The sequence below is a fragment of the Bubalus bubalis genome, chromosome 6, assembly GCF_019923935.1.
Source record: "Bubalus bubalis isolate 160015118507 breed Murrah chromosome 6, NDDB_SH_1, whole genome shotgun sequence".
NCBI classification, from domain to species: Eukaryota; Metazoa; Chordata; class Mammalia; order Artiodactyla; family Bovidae; genus Bubalus; species Bubalus bubalis.
Genome location: NC_059162.1, coordinates 26,246,293 through 26,272,490, shown reverse-complemented (window position 1 = coordinate 26,272,490; position 26,198 = coordinate 26,246,293). Strand labels below are relative to the sequence as shown.

Sequence of the window (26,198 nt, the reverse complement as noted above, 5' to 3'; positions counted from 1 at the left end):
ACTGAGATCTAAACTGAGATACTCTTGCTAACACTCATTGTTTTAAATGCCTAACACTTTATTCTCCCTTCTCTTCTGGGAAGGCCTTTCATCCAAGTACTATCTCATTGGTCTAAGTACAGGTAGCTGACCAAAGTTGAGCCTTTCTGGGAATGTAGAGTCAGACTGAGGGACTGAGCTTCAGTCTAGTTACTCTCTTGAGTGAAAGAGACTTTTAAAGGTAAGAACTCTTGGCAACCATATTTTTCCCTGTTGACTAAAACAAAAGAGAGTAAATTAGACAGAATTTACTAGAGAATAAACTAGAAATGAGAGACAAAAAATACTAATGGAATTTAAGTTCTTGGTTCCAGCTGTTCTTAAAGTCATACTGTACTTCCTGACCTTGGTTTTATGAGATATCCTAATACCCTTTTAGCTTAGGCCTGAGTTGATTTTGTTTTGTGTTTTGGCAACTAAAAGTGTTCTAATTGGTACAGTCATCAGTTTGTTCCACAGGATAGTGGAAGAACTCTCTTTTTCTCATGTAGATGATTTTTTTAATTAGATACTGCTATACCAAAGCAATGCTTCTGAGTTAGACAGGGCCTCAGAATCCTAAACACTGCTCTCCAGGCAGTAAGAAGGCATACAAATGAAGACTAATTGTCAGCTTTGCTCTGTAGGCCATAAATACTGTTTTGTATTAGTTTTGTTCTTACATAATACAGTCTCAACTGAAATTGTGATTGGGGTCTCAGGGAAACTTTCTGTGCCCTGGTACATAATATATCTGTTAAAGAAATTAAACTTTAATTTATACTTGATTATAACCACAATAAACTCATACCACAAGTGTGAAGGAGCCCACCTGTCACTTTGATATCCCCTGTGGCTTTGGCAATGTTGTTTTCAATCATACAGGAGTAAGTGTTGTTGATTGTGACGTTGTAGAGTACGGACACAACCTTCATGGTCACATTCTCAGAGTTCAGCTCAAAGCTAGTGTTGGAGACTTCTGAGAAGTTGGCTCCCTGGTCAACTTGGGAAGCCCAGACCACTGTGGGCTGGGGAAACCATCGGGGAGCCTCACATCGTAAGCTCTCCGAGCTGGCGTTATAGTCCACATTCACCTCTGGGATGCTGAAGGCTGCAGGTCAAAAGGACAGATGTCAAGGTTGGACGATAAGACAATGTAGCCTTTGAGGTGCTAGGTCTTATAACAAAGACACTGAAGTGACTCAGTACTTTCCCAGTGGGCTGTGTATGGCTTATTGTATTATAGATGGAAAAAGTGATTTGCTCATATTATTGCTATGTATCACAGCATTCTGGCCAATATCACAAACTCCGAGGACCTACGTTCCAGACGTAATTGTTACACAAATAAATTTTTCCATGTAAGAGGAGTTCCAGTGATAATACAAAAAGTTTTATTAGCTAGGGAAGTTGGGTGTTTATTTTCCCAGGCACCTGTGAAGCCTCCTGAATTTTATGTATTTTTCGGCCTGGAGGGTAAAGTTAGGGTGGGGAGGGAGAAGGAAGAAACAAAGAGCATTCACCTATCACCCACAGAAATTCCACACACAGGACTTGTCGTCATGGAGATTTGAAGTTTGCTTGGGTAGGGATTGCCCTGGTATCCGTGAATAAAGACAGGCATTTGTTTTCTTCTAAGATAATTCTCCCTGGGCTGGCAAGTACATTTTGAAATTAAAACTAACTTCCTCTTCTATCTAGGCAGAGAGCCACTTGTAAAAAATGTTAAGTTGTGCACTTTGGCCAGTAGATGTTTATTATGCCAAAAAGGCAGGATACACATTGTTACTATATATCTAGCATCTCCCTTTGCCCAGGACTGTGCTAGTGTTGAGTGAGAAGTGAAAGGACAGCTTTGCCATGCCCTTAAAAGAGCCTGCAGCATAGCAGGGGAGACCAGACTCGCACACTTGGAACAGGTTAGGAATGAGCTCCCGGGAGATGATGTGGGAACCTGAGTACACGACAGTAACCCACCGTTTACTGAGGGTGTGCTCTGGGCTGTGCACCAAATTCTAGATGTTACTTCATGTGTTTGTCAAAACAGTCTCAGGTATATCTATTATTGTGACCACTTTAAATAAGTTTTTGATTCTGGAATGCTTTTGTTTCTCTTTTGGCCATGCACTGCAGCACGTGGAATCTTAATTCCCCAACCAAGGATCGAACCGGTGCCCCTGCATTGAAAGCGTGGAGTCTAAACCACTGCACTGCCAGGGAAGTACATGGAATAATTTTAGATTTATAGAAAAGTTGCAAGGATAGTACAGGGGGTTCTTGTATACCCCTTACTCAGTTTCTGCTAATATTTCGCTAACATAACCATGACACATTTGTCAAAACTGAGAAACTATTAATATTGTTTATATATTACTATTAACTCCAGGCCTTCATTTGGATTTTATCAGTTTTTCCACTAAAGTCCATTTCCTATTGCAGGATCCCAACCACAATGTCACATTGCCCTTATTTGTCATGTCTTTTTAGATTCCTCTGGTCTGTGACATGTTCTCAATCTTTCCATGTTTTTCATGACCTTGACAGTTTTGAGGAGTACTCAGTTCAGTTCAGTTCACTCGCTCTGTCGTGTCTGACTCTTTGTGACCCCATGGACTGCAGCCTGCCAAACTTCCCTGTCCATCACCAACTCCTGGAGCTTACTCAAACTCTTGTCCATTGAGTCGGTGATGCCATCCAACCATCTCATCCTCTGTCTTCTCCTTATCCTCCCGCCTTCAATCTTTCCTGTCATCCGGGTCTTTTCAAATGAGTCAGTTCTTCACATCATGTGGCCAAAGTATTGGAGTTTCAGCTTCAGCATCAGTCCTTCCAATGAATATTCAGGGCTGCTCTCCTTCAGAATGGACTGGTTGGATCTCCTTGCAGTTCAAGGGACTCTCAAGAGTCTTCTCCAACACCACAGTTCAAAAGCACCAATTCTTCGGTGCTCAGCTTTCTTCACAGTCCAACTCTCACATCCATACATGATTACTGGAAAAACCATAGCTTTGACTAGATGGACCTTTGTTGGCAAAGTAATGTCTTTGCTTTTTAATATGCTATCTATGTTGGTCATAGGTTTTCTTCCAAGTAGCAAGAGTCTTTTAATTTCATGGCTGCAGTCACCATCTGCAGTGATTTCGGAGCCCCCCCAAAATAAAGTCTGTCACTGTTTCCATTGTTTCCCCATCTATTTGCCATGAAGTGATGGGACCAGATGCCGTGATCTTCATTTTTCGAATGTTGAGTTTTAAGCCAACATTTTCACTCTCTTCTTTCACCTTCTTCAAGAGGCTTTTTAGTTCCTCTTCACTTTCTGCCATTAGTGTGGTGTCATCCGCATGTCTGAGGTTATTGATATTTCTCCTGGCAATCTTGATTCCAGCTTGTGCTTTATCCAGCCCAGCATTTCTCATGATGTACTCTGCATATAAGTTAAATAAGCAGGGTGACAATATACAGCCTCGACATACTCCTTTTCCTATTTGGAACTAGTGTGTTGTTCCATGTCCAGTTCTAAATGTTGCTTCTTGACCTGCATGCAGATTTCTCAGGAGGCAGGTTAGGTGGTGTGATATTCCCATCTCTTGAAGAATTTTCCAGTTTGTTGTGGTCCACACAGTCAAAGGCTTTGGTGTAGTCAGTAAAGCAGAAGTAGATGTTTTTCTGGAACTCTCTTGGTTTTTCAATGATCCAACAGATGTTGGCAATATGATCTCTGGTTCCTCTGCCTTTTTTAAATCCAGCTTGAACATCTGGAAGTTCACGGTTCACGTACTGTTGAAGCCTGGCTTGGAAGATTTTGAGCGTTACTTTGCTAGCATGTGAGATGAATGCAATTGTGTGGTGATTTGAACATTCTTTAGCATTGCCTTTCTTTGGGATTGGAATGAAAACTGACCTTTTTCAATCCTGTGGCCACTGCTGAGTTTTCCAAATTTGCTGGCATATTGAGTGCAGCACTTTCACAGCACCATCTTTTAGAATTTGAAGTAGCTCAATTGGAATTCCATCACCTCCACTAGCTTTGTTTGTGGTAATGCTTCCTAAGGCCCACTTGACTTCACATTCCAGGATGTCTGGCTCTAGGTGAGTGATTACACCATCGTGGTTATCTGGATCATGAAGATCTTTTTTGTATAGTTCTTCGGTGTATTTTTGCCACTTCTGCTTAGTATATTCTGCTTCTGTTAGGTCCATACCATTTTGTGCTTTATTGTGCCCATCTTTGCATGAAGTATTCCCTTGGTATCTCTAATTTTCTTGAAGAGATCTCTTCTTTACCATTCTATTGAGGAGTACTAGCTAGATATTTTGTAGGATGTCCTTTATTGGAATTTGTCTGATGATTTCCTCATGATTAGACTGAGATTATGGATTTTGGAGAGGAAAACAATAGAAGTTAAAGTGCCGTTCTCATTATGTCACATCAGAGAGTGCATGCAATCAGCAAGACTTAGTCGTAAGGATGTTAACTTTGATCACCTGGCTGAGGCTGTGTTTGCTAGGTTTCTTTGGAAGTTGGACTTCACTAACACACCCTAAGTGTGGTGGTTGGGGGAGCAGGGAAGTTCTAAGCTCCATCTCTCAGAAGGGGCGAGATCTAAAAATATTATTTGGGATTCATCTATAAAGAAAATTTGTTTCATCTCACTCATGTAAGAATGGACCTGTGTATTTATTTTATACTTAGTTATAATTTAATACTATGTTGTTTATTCTGTTGCTCAGATCATTCCAGCTTTGCCACTGGAAGTCCTTTCAGTTGGCTCCAGTGTACCTTTGACGTGACTCTCTTAATCCCTACTTTAATGTGGAGAAGCTAAGTCTCAGTGAGGTTACCTTGCCCAGGCCACTGTTATGTGCCCACGTCTGTCTCTAGATCTGTGCTTCAAACCATTACATATACATGTCATGAGAGTTCCAGGAAAGACCTGTGCAGACTAACTTAGGAAGTCTCAGAATACTTTCTATCTTTCAAGGCTCCTATTAAATGTCAAATTCTCGCCATGGGGGCCTTCCCATCCCTTTACTCCCTATGCATTTGGATATGATCTCTGAATCCCCAAATCACTCTGTATTTTCTCTTCAAGCATTTAATACACTTTACAAATTATTATAGATTTTACACATATTTCGTATCTCTGCCCTGACCCTCAACTCTATGAGCTCTACACTATGAGCTCTGGCTCTAGAAGGGAGGACAATTATCTTTGTTTTCTTAATCATCTTTTTGCTCTTACAGTATCTGAGTCCCTTGTACATAAATTCAGAAAATGTTAAATTTAGTTGGTAAGGAAGTGTGGATTTCAGTGGAGAAGGATTAGTGAGTTTATACGATAATATTGTTTTGGACAATTACCTTTGAACTTCTCCTGTAATGGTTTCCACTGTGGTGAGTCCCTGGAGGTACTGATTTCAGACTTGGGGCTAGAGCCCACTTAGAACAGAAAAGTCTCAGACCAGATTATATATAGTCTTCTCTCACTAGCAAGACTAAAGGCTATCATAAAAGAGAAAGAACAGAGAGCTACTGAGGGAGAAAAGGTATTTTGGAAAAATATTTCAGGGGATATATGAGGAAATTCAGAAGAGGCTAGAGTTCTGAACAAAAGATTTTAAGACTTAATACTGTAGTGGGTTACTTGTGGAGTTGGTGTGGGTCTTAGACAGCAAGGATGGCTGCTAACAGAATTCAGATGGTCTTTGTTGGATATGAGTCACTCATGAGCTCTTCACACTCTCTAGTCTCAAATATCTCCTGGCCCCTTCTTTCCCACTTTTCAAAAGTAACTTACCTCCGGTTTTATATTCGAGGTTAGCATTCCCCTTGCCCTTAGAAGTGATGATGTAACATTTATAGGTGCCAGCATCTGTGAGTTGTACATTTTTCAGCCTCAGAGAGGCATTACCAACTATTACTTGATCAGAAAACACTGCTGTCCGGCCTCTGAACATTTCATCCTGGTCTGACAGGACATCTTTGCCTTCTTTGAACTCATGGACCAAGCCCATGACACCTTCCTTCAGCCACTGTATCACGATATCAGCAAGTTTGATGTCAGGTTCAAAAGTACAACTCAGGATGCCATCTTCCCCGATGTTCCCAGCTGAGGTGAGAGTGGTGACTGTGAGGGAGTGTCTTCCTACAATTCAGGAAACAAGGGTCAGTGCCAAGGGAAGCTTTGGAGCATCTACAACCAAATCCTTCATCATTAAAAAGCCAAACAGTGACTTCTGTAATAAACTAGAAATATACAAAACAGGAGAGTCATGAACAAAGAAGACATAATAGAGCATTAAGATAATAGTTTTGATACCTACAGCAGATCTGCCAATAGCTGATTAAAAAAAGCTATACTATAGCTTTCTGAGACCAAGCAACCAAAACCTTGAGACCAAACAAGAGGAGAATGTATTGGACTTGAGTTTTGAAGATGAGGATTCCAATTCTGGTTTGGTCAGTTACGAGCTTTGCGAACTTGGCCACACCTCTGGATTTCAGAAAACTGGAGGTAAGGATATATGTCTTGCCTACCTTAAAGAGCTCTTGTGAGAATCAAAATCAAATGGATGTGAACTTGATTTGCAAACTGTAATTACCCATATAAGGTAATTGTTATTCTTAACCAGAAGTGGCATAGAAATGAAATCTCATGTTAACTAAATGTGGCTAATAATTCTGAAGAGTGCTAAGTTCTAAAGTGCTGTTACTTTTATCTCCACCTGAATGATAAGGAAACTAAGGCATAGAGAATAGAAGTGCCTCGATCAAGGTTAGAGTGCTAACCATGGTATAATGAAGAATGGTACTCAATTGATTTGGGGTCGGAGATAGAAGTCACACCCTCCTCTCCAAACATAGCACAAGTAGAAGTATTAATTCTGGTGAGAGCCATGTCCACTGTCTCTTCTGCAGTTGCCCACTCCGTCTGTAAAGGACTGACCAACTCTTCTTGCTGTACTGGAGGCTGCTGATTGAGGATGTCTCTGGGGTGATTTAATTAACTGAATATTCTTAAGAGCCTCCTGTGATTTGGATGTGAAGCTAATGGGAAGGATGAGTCTTTGAGCTCAAGAAGAGAGTGGTACAGACCCAAAGAAGTGTGGGGGAGACCATGAGAGGAAAAAATGAAGGGAATCCCTCATCTTAGTGCTGTCTTAGATCCTGAAGGTTTTCAGGTCTAGTTTCTGTGCACCTTCTGAGTATCCTTTAAACAAACACTGATTATAATGGTCTGCACAAACATCTCTTTCTTACAACCAAGAAAGTCCTACATATGATGGGTGCTGAGCACTTCTCAGCTGGACTTCTCAGCTTCCTTACTGGTGTTCCTGCCGCTCATCTTTGTATCCAGGTGGACCTTAAAGAACAATCTGAACATCTCAATTTTTTTTTAAATACTGTTTTTATTTTTTAATTCTGAATTTTTGTTTGGCTGCACTGGGTCTTCTTTGCAGCACATGGGCTTAGTTGCCCTGTGGCATGTAGGATCTTAGTTCCCCAACCAGGATGGAACCCACATCCCCTGTACTGGAAGGCAGGTTCTTAACCACTGGACCACCAAGGAAGTCCCCCATGTCAGTTTTCTAATAACTAACCTTCCCTGCCAAGGGCTGTGGAGTAGACTTCAGACTAACAGCATGGCCTTCAAAGTGAAGTACTGCGGGCCACATAGGAAATGCCCATATATATTAGCCCTTATTGCTGCCTTTCCAGCCATACTTTCTACTATATTCTCTACTGTAGTTTGCATATCAAGCAATTTATTTATTTGCTGCCTTCAGTGGAAAAATACATAAGCAAAGGATACTTGCTATTTTTCAAAAATTGAAGAGGTTAACATTATGAACATAGGGGTATCTTTGGCCTCTTGCGTCTTCCAGCCTATAAGAGGTTGGAAATGTCTCATTAGCTCCTAGGCCTTTATAAACAGATGAAGGTAATGGATGTGGGACAGAACTGGAGAAGCAAGCTAGATGCATTTATATTATAAAGCACAGAGAGCTACTAATGGAAGAAAAAATTATCAGTAAAAAGGAGACAGGAAACAAAAACACATGCATAAGCTGAGTTGGAAGGATGTTTTGGAGGCTTTAGAGTATGGGAAATGAGAGGCTCTGGAGTAACTGCCATGAATGGCCATTCATGTGGGAGATTTGGGGAAAAAAATATGAAAGAAGATAATATGCAGTTTAGCTGTGTAATATGAGTGCAACATACCTCATCCCCTGCCTTTTCTTTCTTTCCCTTTTGTGCTGCTCTAATAAAATTCTATTTTTGTTTTTGCAAAGATGTACTTGATTTTTTTTCAATAAAAGAAAGAACATAAAAAATTCAATGTGATAACAAATTTGGCACATCTGCTCTTCCTGTACAGAATCCTAGAACAGTGGGGCTCACAAATGGGCTCTAACAGAGGACCTCATCATGAGAAAAGAGTTTGCTCTGCCTTGGCATTTTCTTTTTATTATTTTTATTTATTTGCCTGCGCCAGGCCTTATGGCACATCGGATCTTTAGTTGTGGCATGTGGGATATAGTTCCCTGACCATGGATCACATCCAGGCCCTCTGCCCTGGAAGCATGGAATCTTAGCCACTGGACCACCAGGGAAGTCCCTTGCTTTCGTATTTTCTTGAACATTGCTTTAAAGATTTAATTTGCTTTTTATTTGTTTTTACTTGACAGATTGATATCCAAGATATTGCAGGCTGCTGCTGCTGCTGCTGCTAAGTCGCTTCAATCGTGTCCGACTCTGTGCGACCCCATAGTTGGCAGCCCATCAGGCTCCCCCGTCCCTGGGATTCTCCAGGCAAGAACACTGGAGCGGGTTGCCATTTCCTTCTCCAGTGCATGAAAGTGAAAAGTGAAAGTGAAGTCGCTCAGTCGTGTCCGACTCTTCGCGACCCCATGGACTGCAGCCTACCAGGCTCCTCCATCCACAGGATTTTCCAGGCAAGAGTACTGGAGTGGGGTGCCATTGCCTTCTCCATATTGCAGGCTAGTACTGGTTATAATTGTACTGTGCATCTTGACACACACACTTGTTCATCTTGCACCTACAGCTTATAGTTCCTTCTTCTCCTTTATCACCAATTGTCCAAATTCTACTTATATTCAAGGCTATTCAGATTGAGGGATTCACATGAAACCCTTTTTGATCTGCCAAAGCAAAGTTAATAGATTCTCTTTGCTCTTCCTGAATGCTTTTCTTTGCCTTTATTGTAGCATCTGTCTCCCTTTGCTTTGTCTCTAGTCTGTCTCTGGCACTAATTCGTAAGCTTTTCAAAGGAAAAACTGTCATAATCATATTTGTAAGTCCTGTAAATGCTTTGATGGTTATTTTTGTGTGTTGACTTGACTGGGTCACACAGTACCCAGCCATTTGGTCAGATATTCTGGGCTTCCCTGGTGGCTCAGATAGTAAAGCATCTGCCTGCAATGTGGGAGACCCGGGTTTGATCCCTGGGTTGGGAAGAACCCCTGGAGAAGGAAATGGCAACCCACTCCAGTACTCTTGCCTGGAAAATTCCACGGATGGAGGAGCCTAGTAGGCTACAGTCCGTGGAGTCGCAAAGAGTTGGACACAACTAAGCGACTTCACTTTCACTTTCTGGGTATGTCTGTGAGGATGTTTCTGGGGGAGATTAGTATTTGAATCAATAAAGCAGATCACTTTCCTTAATGTGAGTGGGCCTAACCCAATCAATTAAAGATCTCATAGAACAAAAAGGCAGAGCAAGAGGGGTCTCATGCTGCCTTCAAGCTGGGACATCAGTCTTTTCCTGCCAGTCAGTTCCTTCAGACTTGAACTGAAACGTTGTGCTTTTTCAGATTATGAGCCTGCCTATTTGTAGGCTAGAACTACACCATCGGCTCTTCTGGGTCTCACACTTTTGGACTCAGACTGGAACTGAACTATCTGGGTCTCCAGCTTGCTAACCTCAGAGCTTAGGACTTCTCAAAGTCCGCAATCATGTGAGCCAATTCTTTCTAAATATCACTGTCTCTCTCTGCCTTTCTCTGTCTCTCTCCTCTTCCCTATATCCCGTCACACACACATACCCACACCTACCCTAATGGTTCTGTTTCTCTGGAGAACCCTGACTGATAAATTTTGGTACTGAGAAGTGGGGTTGCTGCTGTGATAAGTACCTAATAAGCATATGGAGGAAGTTTTGAAACTGGTAATGGGTGGAGGCTGAAAGAGCTTTGAAGTGTCTGCTAGAAATGTGGATGTTAAGGGCCATGTGGTCACGTCTCAGATGGGAAATGAGGAACACATTATTGGAAACTGGAGGAAAAGCAGTCCTTGTTAGAAGGTGGCACAGAACTTGGCCGAACTGTGTTCTAGTGTTTTGTAGAAGGTAAAACTTGTGAGCCATAAAATTGGATACTTAGCTGAGGAGATTTCTAAGCAAATTGTTGAAAGAGTGGCTTGGTTATTCCTGACTGCTTTTACTAAAATATGGGAAAGTAGAAAGATGAATTGAAGAAGAAATTGTTAAGCAAAAAGGATCCATAACTGAGATTTAGAAAATTCTCAGCCTATCAATATTGCAAAAAATGAGAAAGCTGTTCTGAAGATAGCACTCAGGGTGTGGGTGAACATCCATTTGATAAGGAGATGATATGTATGACTCATGGATTTTAACAGCTACCACAACAGAAGCCAGGAATAGAGATAGAATTATATATTGCCAGCTTGGTACAGAAAAAACCAAAGGGTGTAGAAAAATGAGGCAAAATGAAGGAAGGCTACCAGACTTCTTAGATCCTACAGTAAGACCAGACCACAGTGCTATTCAGCTCTATGCTTCAACAGGCCAGGGGACCTCTCTTGGATCTAGTCACTGTATGATATTTTGTCATGGCAACCTGAGCAAACTAAGACAAGTGCCTAGTGCTATTTTTACAGAGAAAAATAATGTTTGTTGAGTGAATGAATAAATGAATGAATGAAAATCAGTTGAAATCAAGACACTGTTTGAAATAATGATTCTATCCAAAGTGATTGTAGGAGTAAGGAACATTTGGCAAGATTATCCCATCTAAATTTTGGGGAAATATGAGTCAGTGAAAAATAGAAAAAGCAATGAAAATATACCATGATTCTCAATAAAATCATAAAGCAAATGTAACTATTTTAGAGCAAGGGTAAATTTGATTGTAGTTTATAAAGTCCCATTAAAGTTGAATTGAAAAATTACTTTTTAGAAAAAGTACATGATTAGCACAATTTATGGAGAGAATGAAATGGTAATGACTTATCTTAGTTCAGTAATTATGTTACCAAATTAATTTTAATGTGTTGGCCTTGAGCCCACAGGTGGAGAATTTGTTGAAATATCTCTTAGAAAACGTAATGATTAAAAGTAGGCAGCTGTGGAGTGCCCCAGGGACCCACCTCCAGCTCTAGCTCATTTAAGGTTGCATTAAAGATGTGGCAGATGGAATGAGTGCAGTGCTGATTAAATCCCCCCTCCTTGTAGCAAATCAAGGAGGAATAAAAGCCAGTGAGAATTTTAAAAACCCTGAGGACCTAGGCATTGCTTTTGCACCCAGAAAGCAATCAATAAGTACTTATTTGTTAGGTGAATAAATGATGGTTACAAGTGATAAAATGAAATTTAATTTGCAAGCAATACCATACGAATATTGCTTCTCTCAAAAAGAAATCTGTTTTCAATTTGGCCAACAAATATTGGCTCAAGGAGCTATGTTCTAGGAACCACAGTCTGGTCTAATGTGACTCTCCAGGTCTCTTAAACACCAGGGGCTCTTGTGTGGCTGGTTGAGGGTAAAAGGACTTTAAGAGACGGTTAGAGTTTTGTATCAGTAGATACAAAACTACTACTAGTTTTGTATCTACTGATACAAAACTCTGTTAAACAGGCATGGGCTTTAAGAATTCCACTGGTCTCTTAAGATTCTATCAAACCTTTTTAAAGTTAGAAGCCCCAGCCACTCACTGAAAATGAATTCTCTAGCTCCTGGGGGCTAATTACTGCCATAGCTCTGGTCTGCATGCAAAATGAGGATTGTCAGAGGGCAGCAAGCTGAAATTGGAGTCTTTCTGTTTTCACATGGATGGGCACTATTTAACTGCTATCTGCAGTAGGAGCAGGAATCTCTTGGAAAGTGGGGATATAGGTAACACAAGGCAAGGATTCTTTTTTTTTTTTTTAATTTATTTTTAATTGGAGGATAATTGCTTTACAATGTGGTGTTGGTTTCTGTCGCACAGCAAGGTGAATCAGCCATTAATTGTTAATCGCTCAGTCATGTCCAACTCTTTTGTGACGCTATGGACTGTAGCCCACCAGGCTCCTCTGTCCATGGCATTCTCCAGCCAAGAATACTGGAGTGGGTAGCCATTCCATTCTCCAGGGGATCTTCCTGTGCCAGGGATTTAACCCAAGACTCCTGCACTGCAGGCAGATTCTTTACCATTTGAGCCAACAGGGAAACCCTGAATCAGCCATAAGTATACATATAATCCCATCCTTCTTGTGCCTGCCACCTGCCCACCCCCACACCCCCAATCCCACCCCTCTAGTTGTCACAGAGCACCAGGCCGAGCTCAAAGCAAGGATTCTTTATAGAAACTATGATTCTGGGATGCCCAATACCACTGGATGAAACCTGGGAAAATGAACTTTCCTTTGAAATGACTTAGTAAGTTCTGTGGTTTCCAATAGCATAGACAGCATTCTCAGCATCCACCGCCGCCAGCTGTTTGGATGGGCACCATAGCACATGGTGGAAAGGTGGAAACATAGGCTTAAACCTGCACTGCTGGAACCTGGGGAAGCACCTGGTCAGTGCCGCTCTCACCAGAGAAGAGGACAGGGTGGAGGAGAACAGTTGCTTTGTGAGAAAACATTAGAAAGGATGCTGGGCCAGGCTAGTGAAAGGAGCAATGTAGGGAAGGAGGTTGGGCTCCAAAAATTACTGCAGAAGGTGACTGCAGCCATGAAATTAAAAGATGCTTGCTCCTTGGAAGAAAAGCTATGACAAACCTAGATAGTGTATTAAAAAGCAAAGAGATCACTTTGCCCACAAAGGTCCGTATGGTCAAGACTGTGGTTTTTTTCAGTAGTCATGTATGGCTGTGAGAGCTGGACCGTAAAGAAGGCTGAGTGCTGAAGAATTAATGTTTTTCAATTGTGGTATTGGAGAAGACTCTTGACAGACTCTTGGACAGCAAGGAGATCAAACAAGTCAATCCTAAAGGAAATCAGTCCTGAACGTTCATTGGAAGGACTGATGCTGAAGCTGAAGCTCCAGTACTTCGGCCACCTGATGTGAAGAACTGACTCACTGGAAAAGACCCTGATGCTGGGAAAGATGGAAGACCAAAGGAAAAGGGAGTGGCAGAGGATGAGATGGTTAGATAGCATCACTGACTCAATGGACATGAATCTGAGCAAACTCCAGGAGATAGTGAAGGACAGGGGAGCCCGGTGTGCTGCAGTCCATGGGGTCGCAGAGTCAAACATGACTTAGAAACTGAACAATAGGGAAGCAGCAGCAGAGCCTGGCATGTAAGAACAGACATCAAGCTGTGGGGGATCAAGTCCCAGCTCTGCCACTTATTGGATATAGGGCCTGGGCAAGTTTTCTAATTTCTCTATTCCATAATTTTTTTCATCTGTAAAGTGGGGATGTTAATAATAGTAGCTCCCTCAGAGGGTCCCTGAAAGAACTAAATGATACAGTGTAAGAAAAGCATGGTACCTGACTTGCCACGTGTTGAACCTTAAATCGATGATATCGATGACCATTATTAGTTAGAATCATTTAGAAATATTGCAGATCAGCACACCAGGAGGAAAGAAATATTTTACTAAATGCTTGCAGTGGCTCAGTTTAAGCCAGAGAACAACCTTGCGATGTAGGAATTATACTGTTGTACCCATTATATGAATAGGATAAAGAAGCTCTGTGGGATTAAATGGCTTGCCTGAAGCCCTGTATCTCGCTAGTAGTGGAGCCAGTGTCAAACTCAGTCTTGTCTGAGTTTTTCCTAAGCCTGAAAGTGAAAGTCATTCAGTGGTGTCCAACTCTTTCTAGTCCATGGAATTCTCTAGGCCAGAATACTGGAGTGGGTAGCCGTTCCTGTCTCCAGCAGATCTTCCCAACCCAGGAATCAAACCGGTGTCTCCTGCATTGCAAGTGGATTCTTTACCAGCTGAGCTACTAGGGAAGCTCTAAGTCTGTATTCCTTCTATCACATTTTGCTGATATCCAGGGCCAGATTGAGATATGTGGAGAGCCTACCCATGAAAACAGTATCCCTACCTCATGTAAAAATAAAAACAATTAAAAACCTTAAAAGAAGTATAAGAAAGGTCAACATCTATTTAATTTCCCAGATGACTCCAGTGAAAAAAATATGTATCAGTTTCTTTCCAAACCACTTCAATTTTGTATTTTGGTGCCAGAAGCACATGCCTTATTGTTTTATCCAGTGACCAAAGATGGAGCATCATTAGGAGGGAGTGTCCTGTGACTTCCTGTCCAGGATTCCCTAACTTCAGAGGAATTGCCTGGTGTGGCCAGGAAATTGTTCAAGTTTTAGGAGGTGCTGTGTGAATGCATTGATAATAGCAAATTATTCATGGCATGATGGTATCAATGTAAACAATAACAGCAGCCATTTATTACACATATATGTGTCTGGCACTTTATAAACACTGTCTCATGTAATTCCCACAATGACTCTCACTATTTTACCAGTGAGGTTCTAGAAAGTTAAGTTACATCCCAAAGGATACACAATGTTATCCCTGAGATTAGAGCAACTCCGATCTCTAAGTGTTTCTATCACACAGAGCTGTTTAAAGTTACCCAGGGGGTGAGTGAGAGTGCAGAGACTAGCAGAGTATAGTCAGGGGCCTTTCCACTGCATCTCCCTCCTTCTTAAAGGGTCATCCACGAAGGCTGCCCTAAAACCAGCCTGATGGAAGCTACTCAGCCTCTCTTCCCAACCAACCACCTCAAATGCATTTGGGGTCCATATTTAGAGTTCAGAAGGAGTGGAATGCCTATGAGAAGGTGACCTATACAGCCTCAGGAAAGTTACAAAGAAATAGATTTTTTTTTTCTGTATTTAGAAATATCTTTATCATCTGTGGTCTCAGGAATAATGCCTGCAAGGTACACCAGAAAACATCCTTCTGTGTTACAGCTCTGCATGAGTATCATGGTATAGGGTGATGGGTGGGAGTGTGGGTTCTGGAAGCAAATGTCAGGATTTGAAATGCAATTATGTGTTTGTGCCTGGCTGCTAGCTGTGTGCAACTTTACACAAGTTTCTAATCAGGACATCATAATATTTATCTATTTCGTGTGAGTTGTAAATCAGATAATATATGCAAAGTTATTTGGCACCATGAGGTGAACACAAAAAGACTTGAAAAATATCACCACTACCACCACACCACTATCTACCTAATGCTATTTGCTTAATTTCATTGTCTAGTATATTAATCCAGCTAACATTTTATCTAACTCATTTAAAGTGTGGTAATGTCATGCTCTCAGGTACCGGTTGTGGTTCTTTTAATATAGGCAATTGAGAAAAAGCCAACTAAATAGTGTTAAACTAATAAACAGTCCATTTAATCCCAAATAACCAGCTTTTACTTTATGAAGTAGAAAGAAGGCAGAAAACCTTTCACTGGTGGTAGGGTTTTAATATTATTGGTAGCTCATGGCTGAACTGAGTGAACTGTAACTTCTATCTATGTATTTACCCCTCCATGCCTCTGTCCACTTGTCTATTCAGAAAACACTTAAAGAGTCTTCTTTGTATTCAAGGAACTGTTGCTACACATTTGGGATCTGGTTCCCTGACCAGGGATCAAACCCGGCCCCCGCTACATTGGAAACTCAGAGTCTTAGCCACTGGACCACCAGGGAAGTCCCTGTTTTTTCATATAGAATGTACTGTTCTGTGTCTTGCTCTGTTGCTCAACATTATGTTTCTTATTTGAAAACATACGTCTCTTAGTCACCAGGAAATAGAAGTTAAAATCACAGCAGTATTCCACAATATCCAGTGTTGGTGAGGACGTGATGCATACGTGTCAGGGGTCCCTCATACACCTCTGGTTAAGAATAATTTGGTAAATCACAGTGGAAAACGAAATGGCAGTATCTACTAGGATCTATTTATTGGCTTTCTGGACATACTGTTTTGTGAAGTGCTTATTTTAGGATACTAGAAAAAGAATTAAAAGTCAGCAACAACTAGGTCCTACTGTATAGCAAAGGGAATTATATCCAGTCTACTGGTTTAAACTGTAGTGGAAAAAAAAATTTTTTTTTAAAAGAATGTACATATGTGTATAACTGAGTCACTTTACTATGCAGCAGAAATTAGACAACATTATAAATCAACTATACGTCAACAAAGGTTTTTTAAATAAAAAAGAACTTAAATGGATCATCACTTAAAGAATTAAAAGACAGCAAAATAAAGCAGGAAGAGGAACATTAATGAAGATAAAAGCTTTAAATTAAAAGAATTAATTAAATAAGGAAATCAGAGAAAGTAAAAATAAAACCAAAACCAAAACCTGGTTCCTTCAAAACTACTATAAGGCCAATTAACACCTTGTAAATCTATTTTAAGTTGACAGAGGGTTTGGGGAGAAAGAGCACCCAAGATTAGGAATAGGAAGAGATAAGATAAAGAGAAAACAAATTATAAAAGAATATTAGAATAAAACAGGCTAGTGAGCTCAGAAACAGATCCAAACACATTTGGCTACTTGATTTATGATAAAAATAACACTAATGAGAAGTGGGGGAAGGATAGTGTTTTGACCCATCTTAACCACCGTCTTTGCCCATGCACAAAATTTTTCTAGATGGTTGTAGATATAAATGTGAGAGGTTAAACATTAAAGCTTCCACAAGATAAACCTAGAAGAAAATATCTGTGACCTTGGAATAGGTAGACATCTTAAACAAACTGCTTACAAAAAATTCCTGGTATAAAGAAAAAGATAAATTGAACTGTGTTAAAATTAGGAACTTCACTCATTGAAAGACATCATTAAGAGAGTGAAAAAGCAAGCCAGAGAGTAGAAGAGATTTCTCAATACATATAACCAAATTGCACTCAGCATATAATTCCTGCATATCAAAAAGAAAAAGATAACCCAATAGAAAAATAGATGAAAGACAAAATACACATTTTTACTGATAAAGAAAATGGAGAAAGATGCTAATATCTTCTCTAGGCAAACAGATCTACAAATGAATGAGTTTTATTCATTTAGGCCTTGTGATTACTATTTAGTGGCAGCACACACACTGCAGGAGAGTGACAGAGAGAAAAGACAGCTGGAAATATAAGAACTAACGTTATCAATTGATAGCTTTGGCCACAGTCTAAGTTAAAATAAATGTGTTAGCCTGAGTCAGGCGCTTCAAGGGAAATGAAGCAAGTGACTTACTTCAGAGAGGACAGCTGCTGGTCTAACTCACTCAACGTCTTAATCTGGCATCCATAATAGATGCTCCTGAGACGTGGCCTACACAGAAGAGAGGACTGTTCCTGCAACTGAGATCAGTTGACTGCCTTTGGAAACTCACCATCCATGCCACAATGGCGTCTGTTTCCCACATGGAACAGCAGTTATGACCAGTAAGTATTCTGTTTAAGAACCCTGTGTTGAAGACTTGATATTCTTCAACACTTCAGTGGAAGCCCCACTGCAAAGGAATCATCTACTCAGGTCAGCTGTTGATAGAATGGCTCAGCCAAGGCACTTAGCTGTGATCCCAGAATGATATCTTCAGCACTGTCTGGTGAAGAGAACAGCCAGAGAGACATTCCATTTATTCTCTCAGCTACCTGGTGATGAAGATGTTATTTCCTCCACATCATATATGAGGGAACTGAGGTGTGGGGAGTTAAATGACTAAAGGGCAGAGAACACAGTCAATAAGTAGAAGAACCAGGGCTCTCCTCTGAGGTTTTCTGGGTTAAGGCCCTGTGTTCTTGCCATTCTACACATTAAATGATTAGGGACTTACTGATGAGCAGCGGATGGATTGTGGTAATGCAGGAAATCACATACCTGAAATACCAAAACCGATGATAAATACAATTGCTCCAGCCAGAATAATGATGATGCTAATAATGCTATGGAGAGAGAAAGAAACAGGAAATTACTTCTTTATTCCACTTAACATGCTGCTTTGCAACCTAGGCTCATACCTGCCCTTTGTAGGAGGTACTATATAAAGACTCTCAACTTTTTCTTCAAAATATGTCCTTTCCTAGAAATAGGTGCCTTAGAAAGGGATCTCAACAATTCCATCCTCGGCCCCCTGGTGCTGGGATAGATTAAAGGAGTGGCTCTTTTGTCTGATTGTGTGCATCATCTTACTTTCCTATTTCCAGATCAGTGAAGATCAGACACAAAGACTGCTGGGGAAAACCCAATGGCATTTCTGTAATGCCAGGTGCCACTTGAGGGAGACTAGTTCAATCCTTAGCCCACCCTGAGCATTACTGCATCCCTCTTATTACATCATTAATCTATCTGTTTGTCTCCTTCCATAGACTTTAAACTCCACTAAGGACAGTGGTCATATCTTTGCTTTGTACCCACTAGTCCACTTCACTCTGTAGATCCTCACTGAGAGTTTGTTTTATTAAAACAGTAAGAAGTTTATTACAGAGAGCTTAGGAAATACAGATAAACAAAAATAAGACAATAAAGTCACCTGAAACTCCACCATCCAGACATAACAACTGGTAACTTCTTGAAATGTATCTTGCCAGTTTTCAATAAGCAGATTAATAAATGATGTTTAGGAAATAAACAAATAAGGAAATACTGCTTATATTTACTGAGTGCTAGAATCATGTCACAGATATGTTGTTTTAGGCACCATTTATGGACTATATCATTTATCCATGTGATAACCTTATGAGGTTAACAAACGTATCTCCATTTTACAGATGAAGACATGACATAGGGATAGTAAGCTTCTTCCCTAAATTCACATGGTTGGTAAGTAGCAGAGCTGGGATTAGACTCTGTCTCCAGAATCTGTATTTGACTACTTCCTACACTGCCTGCCAGGGATGGGGGTTCAGGATGGGGTGTGTCCCTCCTCTCTGCCCAGAGGAACCCATTAGGGGATACCGGCTTGAGCTGCTGAGAGTGACTCAGACAGAACAGAAGGTGCAGGTCAGAGCTGGCGTGGTGGCAAAGCAGTCCCTGGGAAGCTTTCCCAGCGCTGCCTGCTCTGGTGCATAAGTCATCAGGCAGGTGTCCTCCGCCACAGTCTCATTGCTGCCAACTCACACATTCCCTGCACCCACACTGATGTTATGCAATAGGCAGGACAAAAGAGAGGCACAGGGAGGCAAAGAATGATGCTATAGAGAGAGAAGGGAAGCACAGGGCATTTTTCTTGCTGCCCCGAATAGGCTCATTGTACCCAGCTCCCCTCAGCTCAGGGATGAGCCCACCAGAGAGAAACGATAGACTCACGAGCAACAATTTGAGTAAACAGTTCCCCTAGAGGTTAAGCCCTCATGAGATATAGACATAGGGACAACAACTGAATAAGCAAAATGATCACTAGGACTGACAAGGTATCTGCAGTTGATTCCAAGAAGAGACCACATTTGACCACTGCCCACTTTCTTTACACACCTAGGTGTGGCCTCAGATATTATTGGTCCAAGTGTGTGAGAACAGCTCAACAAACTCATAGCAAGAGGTACTGTCTGGCTTTCTGACTACTGAGCTGGACAGAGCAGACTTGCATTTGTGACCCAGGAATCACTTACCTCGGGTGAATTACTTTGTCTCTCTGAGACTCAGTTTCTTTATCTTTAAAATGGGAGTAGGAGTAATTCCTGCTCCATCTGTTATAAAAATATTACAAGTTGAAGTATGCCCCTCCCTACTCATATTTTGAAGTCCTAACCCCCAGGACCTCAGAACGTGACTTTATTTGGCAATAGTCATATCAGATGTGATTAGTTAAGATGAAATCATACTGGAGTAGTGCTGTGCTTAGTCGCTAAGTCATATCCAACCCTTTGCAACCCCATAGACTGTAGTCTGCCAGGCTTCTCTGTCCATGGAGATTCTCCAGGCAAGAATACTGCAGTGGATTGCCATGCCCTTCTTCAGGGGATCTTCCCAACCCAGAGATCGAAGCCAGGTCTCCCGCATTGCAGGCAGATTCTTTACTGTCTGAGCCACCAGAGAAACCCACACTGGAGTAGGGTAGGCCCTAATTCAATATGACTGGTGTAATCCCTTCTCCAGTGGATCTTCCTGACCCAGGAATCGAACTAGGGTCTCCTGCATTGCAGGCAGATTCTTCACCAGCTGAGCTACCAGGGAAGCCTCTGGAGTAGGGTGGGCCCTAATTCAACATGACTGGTGTCCTTATATAAAGGGGATATTTGGACACAGACACTCACAGGGAAAACAGCATGTGAAGATGAAAGCGGAGATCTAGAAGCCAAGGAACACCAAAAATTGCCAACTAATACCAGAAGCTGGGGGTGAAGCCTGAACAGATTCTTCTCATGGTCCTTGGGAGGAACCACCCAGACTGCTAGTATCCAAAACAGTGAGACAATATTTTTTTCTGTTGTTACCCAGTTTGTGGTATTTTATTACAGCAGCCCTAGCTATGATCTTGTTTTAAGATCAAAATGGGCAATGATTGTTGCATATTCCATAAGAGCTATTCATATGTTTCTTTTTTACTGTAAAAAAATTTACCTCTGGCTATTTGCTGCATACTTATTATTAAAAGCTATGACTTAAATCTGGAGAATAACCCAACTGGTAATAACAAAAATATCATATAAGTATTTCAGTATATCAAAAAGAGCATGTAGTAGGCTTGGTGCTAAGCATTCAGTGTACATTTTCTCATTTGTTTGAATGATCAGGTCCTGGTCTCCTTAATTTCTCTCATATTCCTCCATTTCTGTCCCCACTGCTCCTGGTCACTACCATGTCTCAGCGGCATCATTGCAACACTCTCCTGACAGCCCTGCTTCTAGACTACACCTTGCTAACCCATGCTTCACCCGGCCAGAATCAGTGGTGACTTCAGAGTTTTTTATTATGTATTGATTTATGTATTTATTTCTGGCTGCATGGGGTCTTCGCTGCTGCGCACAGACTTTTTCTAGTTGCGGTGAGTGGGGGCTACTCTCTAGTTGCAGCACACAGGCTTCTCATTGCGGTGCCATGGCTGCTCCTGTTGCAGAGCACGGGCTCCAGGCACTCAGGCTTAGTAGCTGCGGTGCTCAGGCTTAGCCGCTCCACAGCACGTGGGATCTTAGTTCTCAGACCAGGGACAGAACCTGCATTGGCAGGTGGATTCTTAACCACTGGACCACCAGGGAAGTCCCAGAATTTCTATGAGTGTGGCTTAGGGGGGATGACCTAGTCGAAATGGGGCCGAGGGTGATACTGAGGCAGTATAATGCTGTAATCACGGCACGGCTTCTGGGTCCAGCCTGAACAGGTTCACATCCCAGCCACTAGGTACTCACTGTGGACCTTGTTTCCATTCCTTCCTGTGAAGACCGAGTTGACACATTTTAAAAGATTGCCTAGAACAGCCGCACACAGGAAGCTTTAAGCGGTATTAGCTATTACCATGGAGAAGGCAATGGTACCCCACTCCAGTACTTTTGCCGTCTATGGGGTCTCACAGAGTCGGACACGACTGAAGCGACTTAGCAGCAGCAGCAGCAGTTATTACCATTCTTGTTTTCCTTCTGTGGTTATATAACAAGCACAGGTTTCTAACTAAGTATACATTTCATTGGTGGTGCCAATGGAAATGCTTGTGAGGACCACCCGTTGCTTAGCTACGAAGCTACTGGTCAGAATGACTACAAAACTAATCATACTAGTCCTATGCTTAAAACTTCAAGTGCCTTTCCATCTCCCTCATAGTAAAAATCCACTTTGTGATGTAGACAACATGGCCTTCCAAAGGGAGTCTTAACCCTCTCTCTCCAGCCTTGCTGCTTCCCACACTGCCCCTGGCATCCTGCACTCCTAACCACCCTTCCAGCCCGCTGGGCCATCACAGATCTCCCTGCCACAGGCCTGCCCTCTCTAATGAGTGGGGTGGACAGCAGAGACACTGAATAGATACCTGGACACTCACCAGCAGGGAGGGGACAGTGGAGATTGTACATCACAGTCAGAGCAGCTGAGCCCATCTCCCTCAGCCCCAGGCCCACATGCTTCCTCTGCAGTGGAAGCAGAGCCCTGCTGTCTGTCAGCAAGTTCCCTCTCGAAGCAGAAATCACCTTGAGGTTTGGGCTGAGCTGGTATTCCCTTGGGAAACAGCTCAACCTCCAGAGCCTTGGAAAGAGAAGCAGGAAATATCAGAGCAGCCAAATGAAATAATTCCTCCCTGCTGCTTGTTAATTTTTTAAAAAGATGAATAAAATATTTCACATAAGGTGTTCTTACATCGCTTTTCGGTTTTTACTTCCTAAGAATCATTTCTAATAACTGCGCTACAGGAAATGTTTAATGCAAAACTGTGTCTTCTAACCAACTGCATTGGAATTCACAGTGCACGTTTGTTAGACTCTCCTGACAAAAAAGCCCAGATGACAACCAGTGTCTTTGGAGGATTTGTTCACTTAATAAACATTTATTAAGTACTTCCTAAGTGCAGGACATTGTTCTGGGCACTATGGAGGAAGTAGACAGATGAAGTAAACCAAATGCCTGCCCTCAAGATCCTTACAGTAAATTGAGGTAAGACACACACAAATAAAACATATACAAACATACATTGCACACACAGACACATATACATGCCACTGTAATAAGATATAATGTGGTGAGGGTTTCAATGAAGAGAGGAGCAAGTTCTCACAGGAATTCTAGGAAGGTAGGAAGTTATTTTCAGGGCTTCCCTGGCGGCTCAGTTAGTAAAGAATCTGCAATGTGGGACACCTGGATTCGATCCCTGGATTGAGAGGATCCCCTGGAGAAGGGAAAGGCTACCCACTCCAGTATTCTGCCGTGGAGAATTCCAGGGACTGTATATTCCATGGGGTCGCAAAGAGACACGACTGAGCGACTTTCACTTCACTCCAGGAACTGATTTAAATCTGAGAAAAATAGGGAGAATCAAAGTATATTTTCATGTACAAATTTCAAAGAAAGTAAAGAGAAAGGCTTCATCCAAAAGTATGTTTAGCTAATTCATGGTAATAGATACTGTGTCTCCAAAGCAGAACCAAAAGGAAAAGTTTCTGCTGTGCTGCACGGGGTCAGGACCCGAGCATCACACTGGAGAGCTTTGGGCCTGCGGAGGGGAGTTTCAGGGTCTGTAGACCTCAGCCTGCCAGGGGAGGGGCCCGCCTTGCAGACGGGGGATCAGCATAAAACAACCACACAACCTGAGGAGGGCCTCGCTCATTTCTCTCATGTGCCTTTGCTTCAGCTGCTGGCCCTTTCTGTGACACTTGAAAAAATGAGGCATTTCTGTTAAGACATGCTGTGTTCCCGAATAACCTCGTGTTCTACAGAATCACACAATGAACGTAATAGGCTTGTGGGGAAAAAAATAGGGCTAAGGGAAGACCATTCAAAACCCATGTGACTCTGTGATCGGTCTCTTAAGAGACACAGTAATTGGTACCTTGGGAGATGACTTGGCAGCCAAAGCAGGCAGCTTAGTAGGCCCAGAAGCTGCTTCAGGGAAATTTTTAAATGGACAGAAACCATTGAGTGGAAACTCCAACTTAAGGTGATATAAGGCAGTGAGGTTGTGGTAAAGGTGGGTACAATGGCGGGAAGTGGAACCTGGGGGTGCAAGGCCGGATGTGGGCCTCTGGGGTGGGAGCCCCAAGTGCATGGGTTCATTTAAAATTAAAAGAAAAACAGAACAGAAAGCCATACTCAGCCCTTTCCCACTGACACTGTCATTCTTCTCTGCTGTTTCAGCTCCTCTCGCCTTGGAAACATTTGCATGTGACTCAAAACTACATCCATATTAAACTGTATCAGTCCTCTCTTTTCCGACCACATGTGAGCTAATTGACTTTATAGATATCTATATTGCAGCAGACAGACTATAGTAATGAGTTACCAAGAAACAAGATTGATGATTCCCTAACCCTGCAGTTTCAGAAGTTCCAAATAGGCAATCCTTTTGACCTAACAATCACCCTTCTAAATGGGGTACCACCTCCTTCTGGCTATATGAGACCCTAATAAATATTATTTGCAATTCCTTGTTGAAAAAGAAGCAATGTTTAATCTTCTTTAGCTTATATTTTTATGGAATGTGTTATTAATATGTGCTTCCAAAATTGTATGAAATTCCTAGAAATTTATCAATTCAAGGTCTTTGCTATCTGTGATACGTCCAGTTATAGTGTAATTAGTCATAATTCCAGTTATTATCTTAAAATGCTATCTCACTGAAACAATCAAATTTCCTTGCCAATTGCATTGAAATGAACTCTCATCAGGTCTTTAAAAAAAAAGAAAAGAAAACTGGAATGAGATACCTACCTTTTAAGGACCAACTCGCACTGTATCAGAGATCCGTAAGGATGATTAACCAATAGCTGATGCTTATCGGTCCTGTTCTGTCTGCCAGTGCTGTGCATCCAGAGTCCCGTTCATTCCTTACAGTAATGCCTTGAGGCAAGTGTCGCTATCTTTACCTTTTTACATGTGGGGAGACTGAGGCTTAGCTTAAGTAAATGACCAAACTCTCACAGCTAGACAGTGGGAGAGCCAGGTCTCAAACCCAGGGAGTCCAGTTTGTGAGCCTGTTCTCCTAGGAGCCATACTTGTAGAAAAAGTGCCATATGGCAGGAGGCTGCAAGTTTGGAAGGCCCCCTCAGCCCCACCCATGAATATCTTCTCTAGCTCTATTTCTGAAAACAAGGACTTCCCAGATTTGCTCTGCCGTTATGTAGAGCAGTCATCTGGGAAGGCATCAAATGCTCTTTGTCTTATTCAGACATTAATGCTTTCTCTGTTGTCCAGTTTCTTCCTCCTTCCCAAATACCTAGAAAACTGAGAGAGACTGTATTTCTTATAGATTATCAGCTTACGTCTACTTGTGCCACTGATAAATGATTAATACTCTGAAAACTAGGTTAAGTTAGCAAATATGGGATTCATCTGAATAAATTCTACTTTTAAATATTACAAGCAGAATATTTGAATAAATCAAGTAAATATTTGAATAAATCAAACATATTACTTTGTTTATAAACTAATGAAGCAACTAGGTTTATAAAGGGATGCTGAAATTGAAGACATTTATTACAGCCTATCCAAAAAGGTTCTCTCTCTCTGCTTTTTTTTTTTTCCCCAGAAAAGGAGAAAAGGAATTATTTGTGGCTCAGAGGGTAAAGTGTCTGCCTGCAATGCGGGAGACCTGGGTTCGATTCCTGGGTTGGGAAGATCCCCTGGAGAAGGAAATGGCAACCCACTCCAGTACCCTTGCCTGGAAAATCCCATGGACGGAGAAGCTGGTAGGCTACAGTTCATGGGGTCGCAAAGAGTCGGACACGACTGAGCGACTTCACTTTCTTTCACTTTTTCTTTCTATGTGAAGCATTGGGCTTCAAGGTAAAACTATGTACCGTTCTCTAGATATCGACTAGTGTAGGTTTTAGGTTTGTGAGAAGCTTAGATTGCTGAGTACTCAAGTTCTTTCTTTCCTTGAAGAATCCAGAACATGTTTCCCTACCTCTACGTTCCTCTCCTTCACTTCTTCATTTTGGAGAAATCAAGGCCAGTGTGGATCCAGGAAATGAGATCACAGAGTGGATCAGAGAAGGAGCAGCAAGAGTGGGGAGTGAAGAGGGAGGAAGAAAATTGGCAAAGAGAAGGCGCTGTTCCTGGGAGCTTGAGGAGAGTGTAGAAGAGGGGGCATCCTTTCTGCCCCATACTGCAGAATGGGTATCCCCACTCTGCCCATACTGCTTTAATGACAGCGGACAACATGGCTTTGTGTTGAGGAAAGGGATTTTAGGAAACTGTATGAGAAGCTTGGGTGCTTTTGAGAGTCAAGTTGAGGAATCCTCTCTTCTTTCAAGCTGCCACTAGGGGTCATAACACAGGATTGTGGGGTCCTCCAAAGCCCGGGCCCCAGGATTACATCAT

At 41.8% G+C, this 26,198-nt stretch overlaps 1 protein-coding gene and 2 long non-coding RNA genes across 4 annotated transcripts in view; 2 read left to right on the top strand and 1 right to left on the bottom strand.

The window, feature by feature from the left end:
• Window positions 1–8,850, top strand: part of LOC112585577 — a 50,357-nt gene extending 41,507 nt beyond the window's left edge. Inside the window, exon 4 of the long non-coding RNA XR_003110034.3 lies at window positions 8,710–8,850. This is a non-coding gene — a long non-coding RNA (uncharacterized LOC112585577). The remainder of the gene's footprint in view (window positions 1–8,709) is intronic.
• The window catches only part of VTCN1 (V-set domain containing T cell activation inhibitor 1), a 67,714-nt gene that overhangs the window by 8,878 nt on the left and 32,638 nt on the right, over window positions 1–26,198 (bottom strand). For both annotated transcript variants that reach the window (XM_044944500.2, XM_006054096.4), the window contains exons 2-4: window positions 18,120–18,184; window positions 5,817–6,164; window positions 851–1,129 (exon numbers count right to left, since the gene is read on the bottom strand). In XM_044944500.2, coding sequence (XP_044800435.1) covers window positions 851–1,129; window positions 5,817–6,164; window positions 18,120–18,184 — 692 coding nt within the window. The remainder of the gene's footprint in view (window positions 1–850; window positions 1,130–5,816; window positions 6,165–18,119; window positions 18,185–26,198) is intronic.
• Window positions 13,448–25,472, top strand: LOC102413980. The gene is made up of 3 exons (XR_327174.4): window positions 13,448–17,683; window positions 19,010–19,061; window positions 24,015–25,472. It is a non-coding gene; the product is annotated as an uncharacterized LOC102413980 (long non-coding RNA).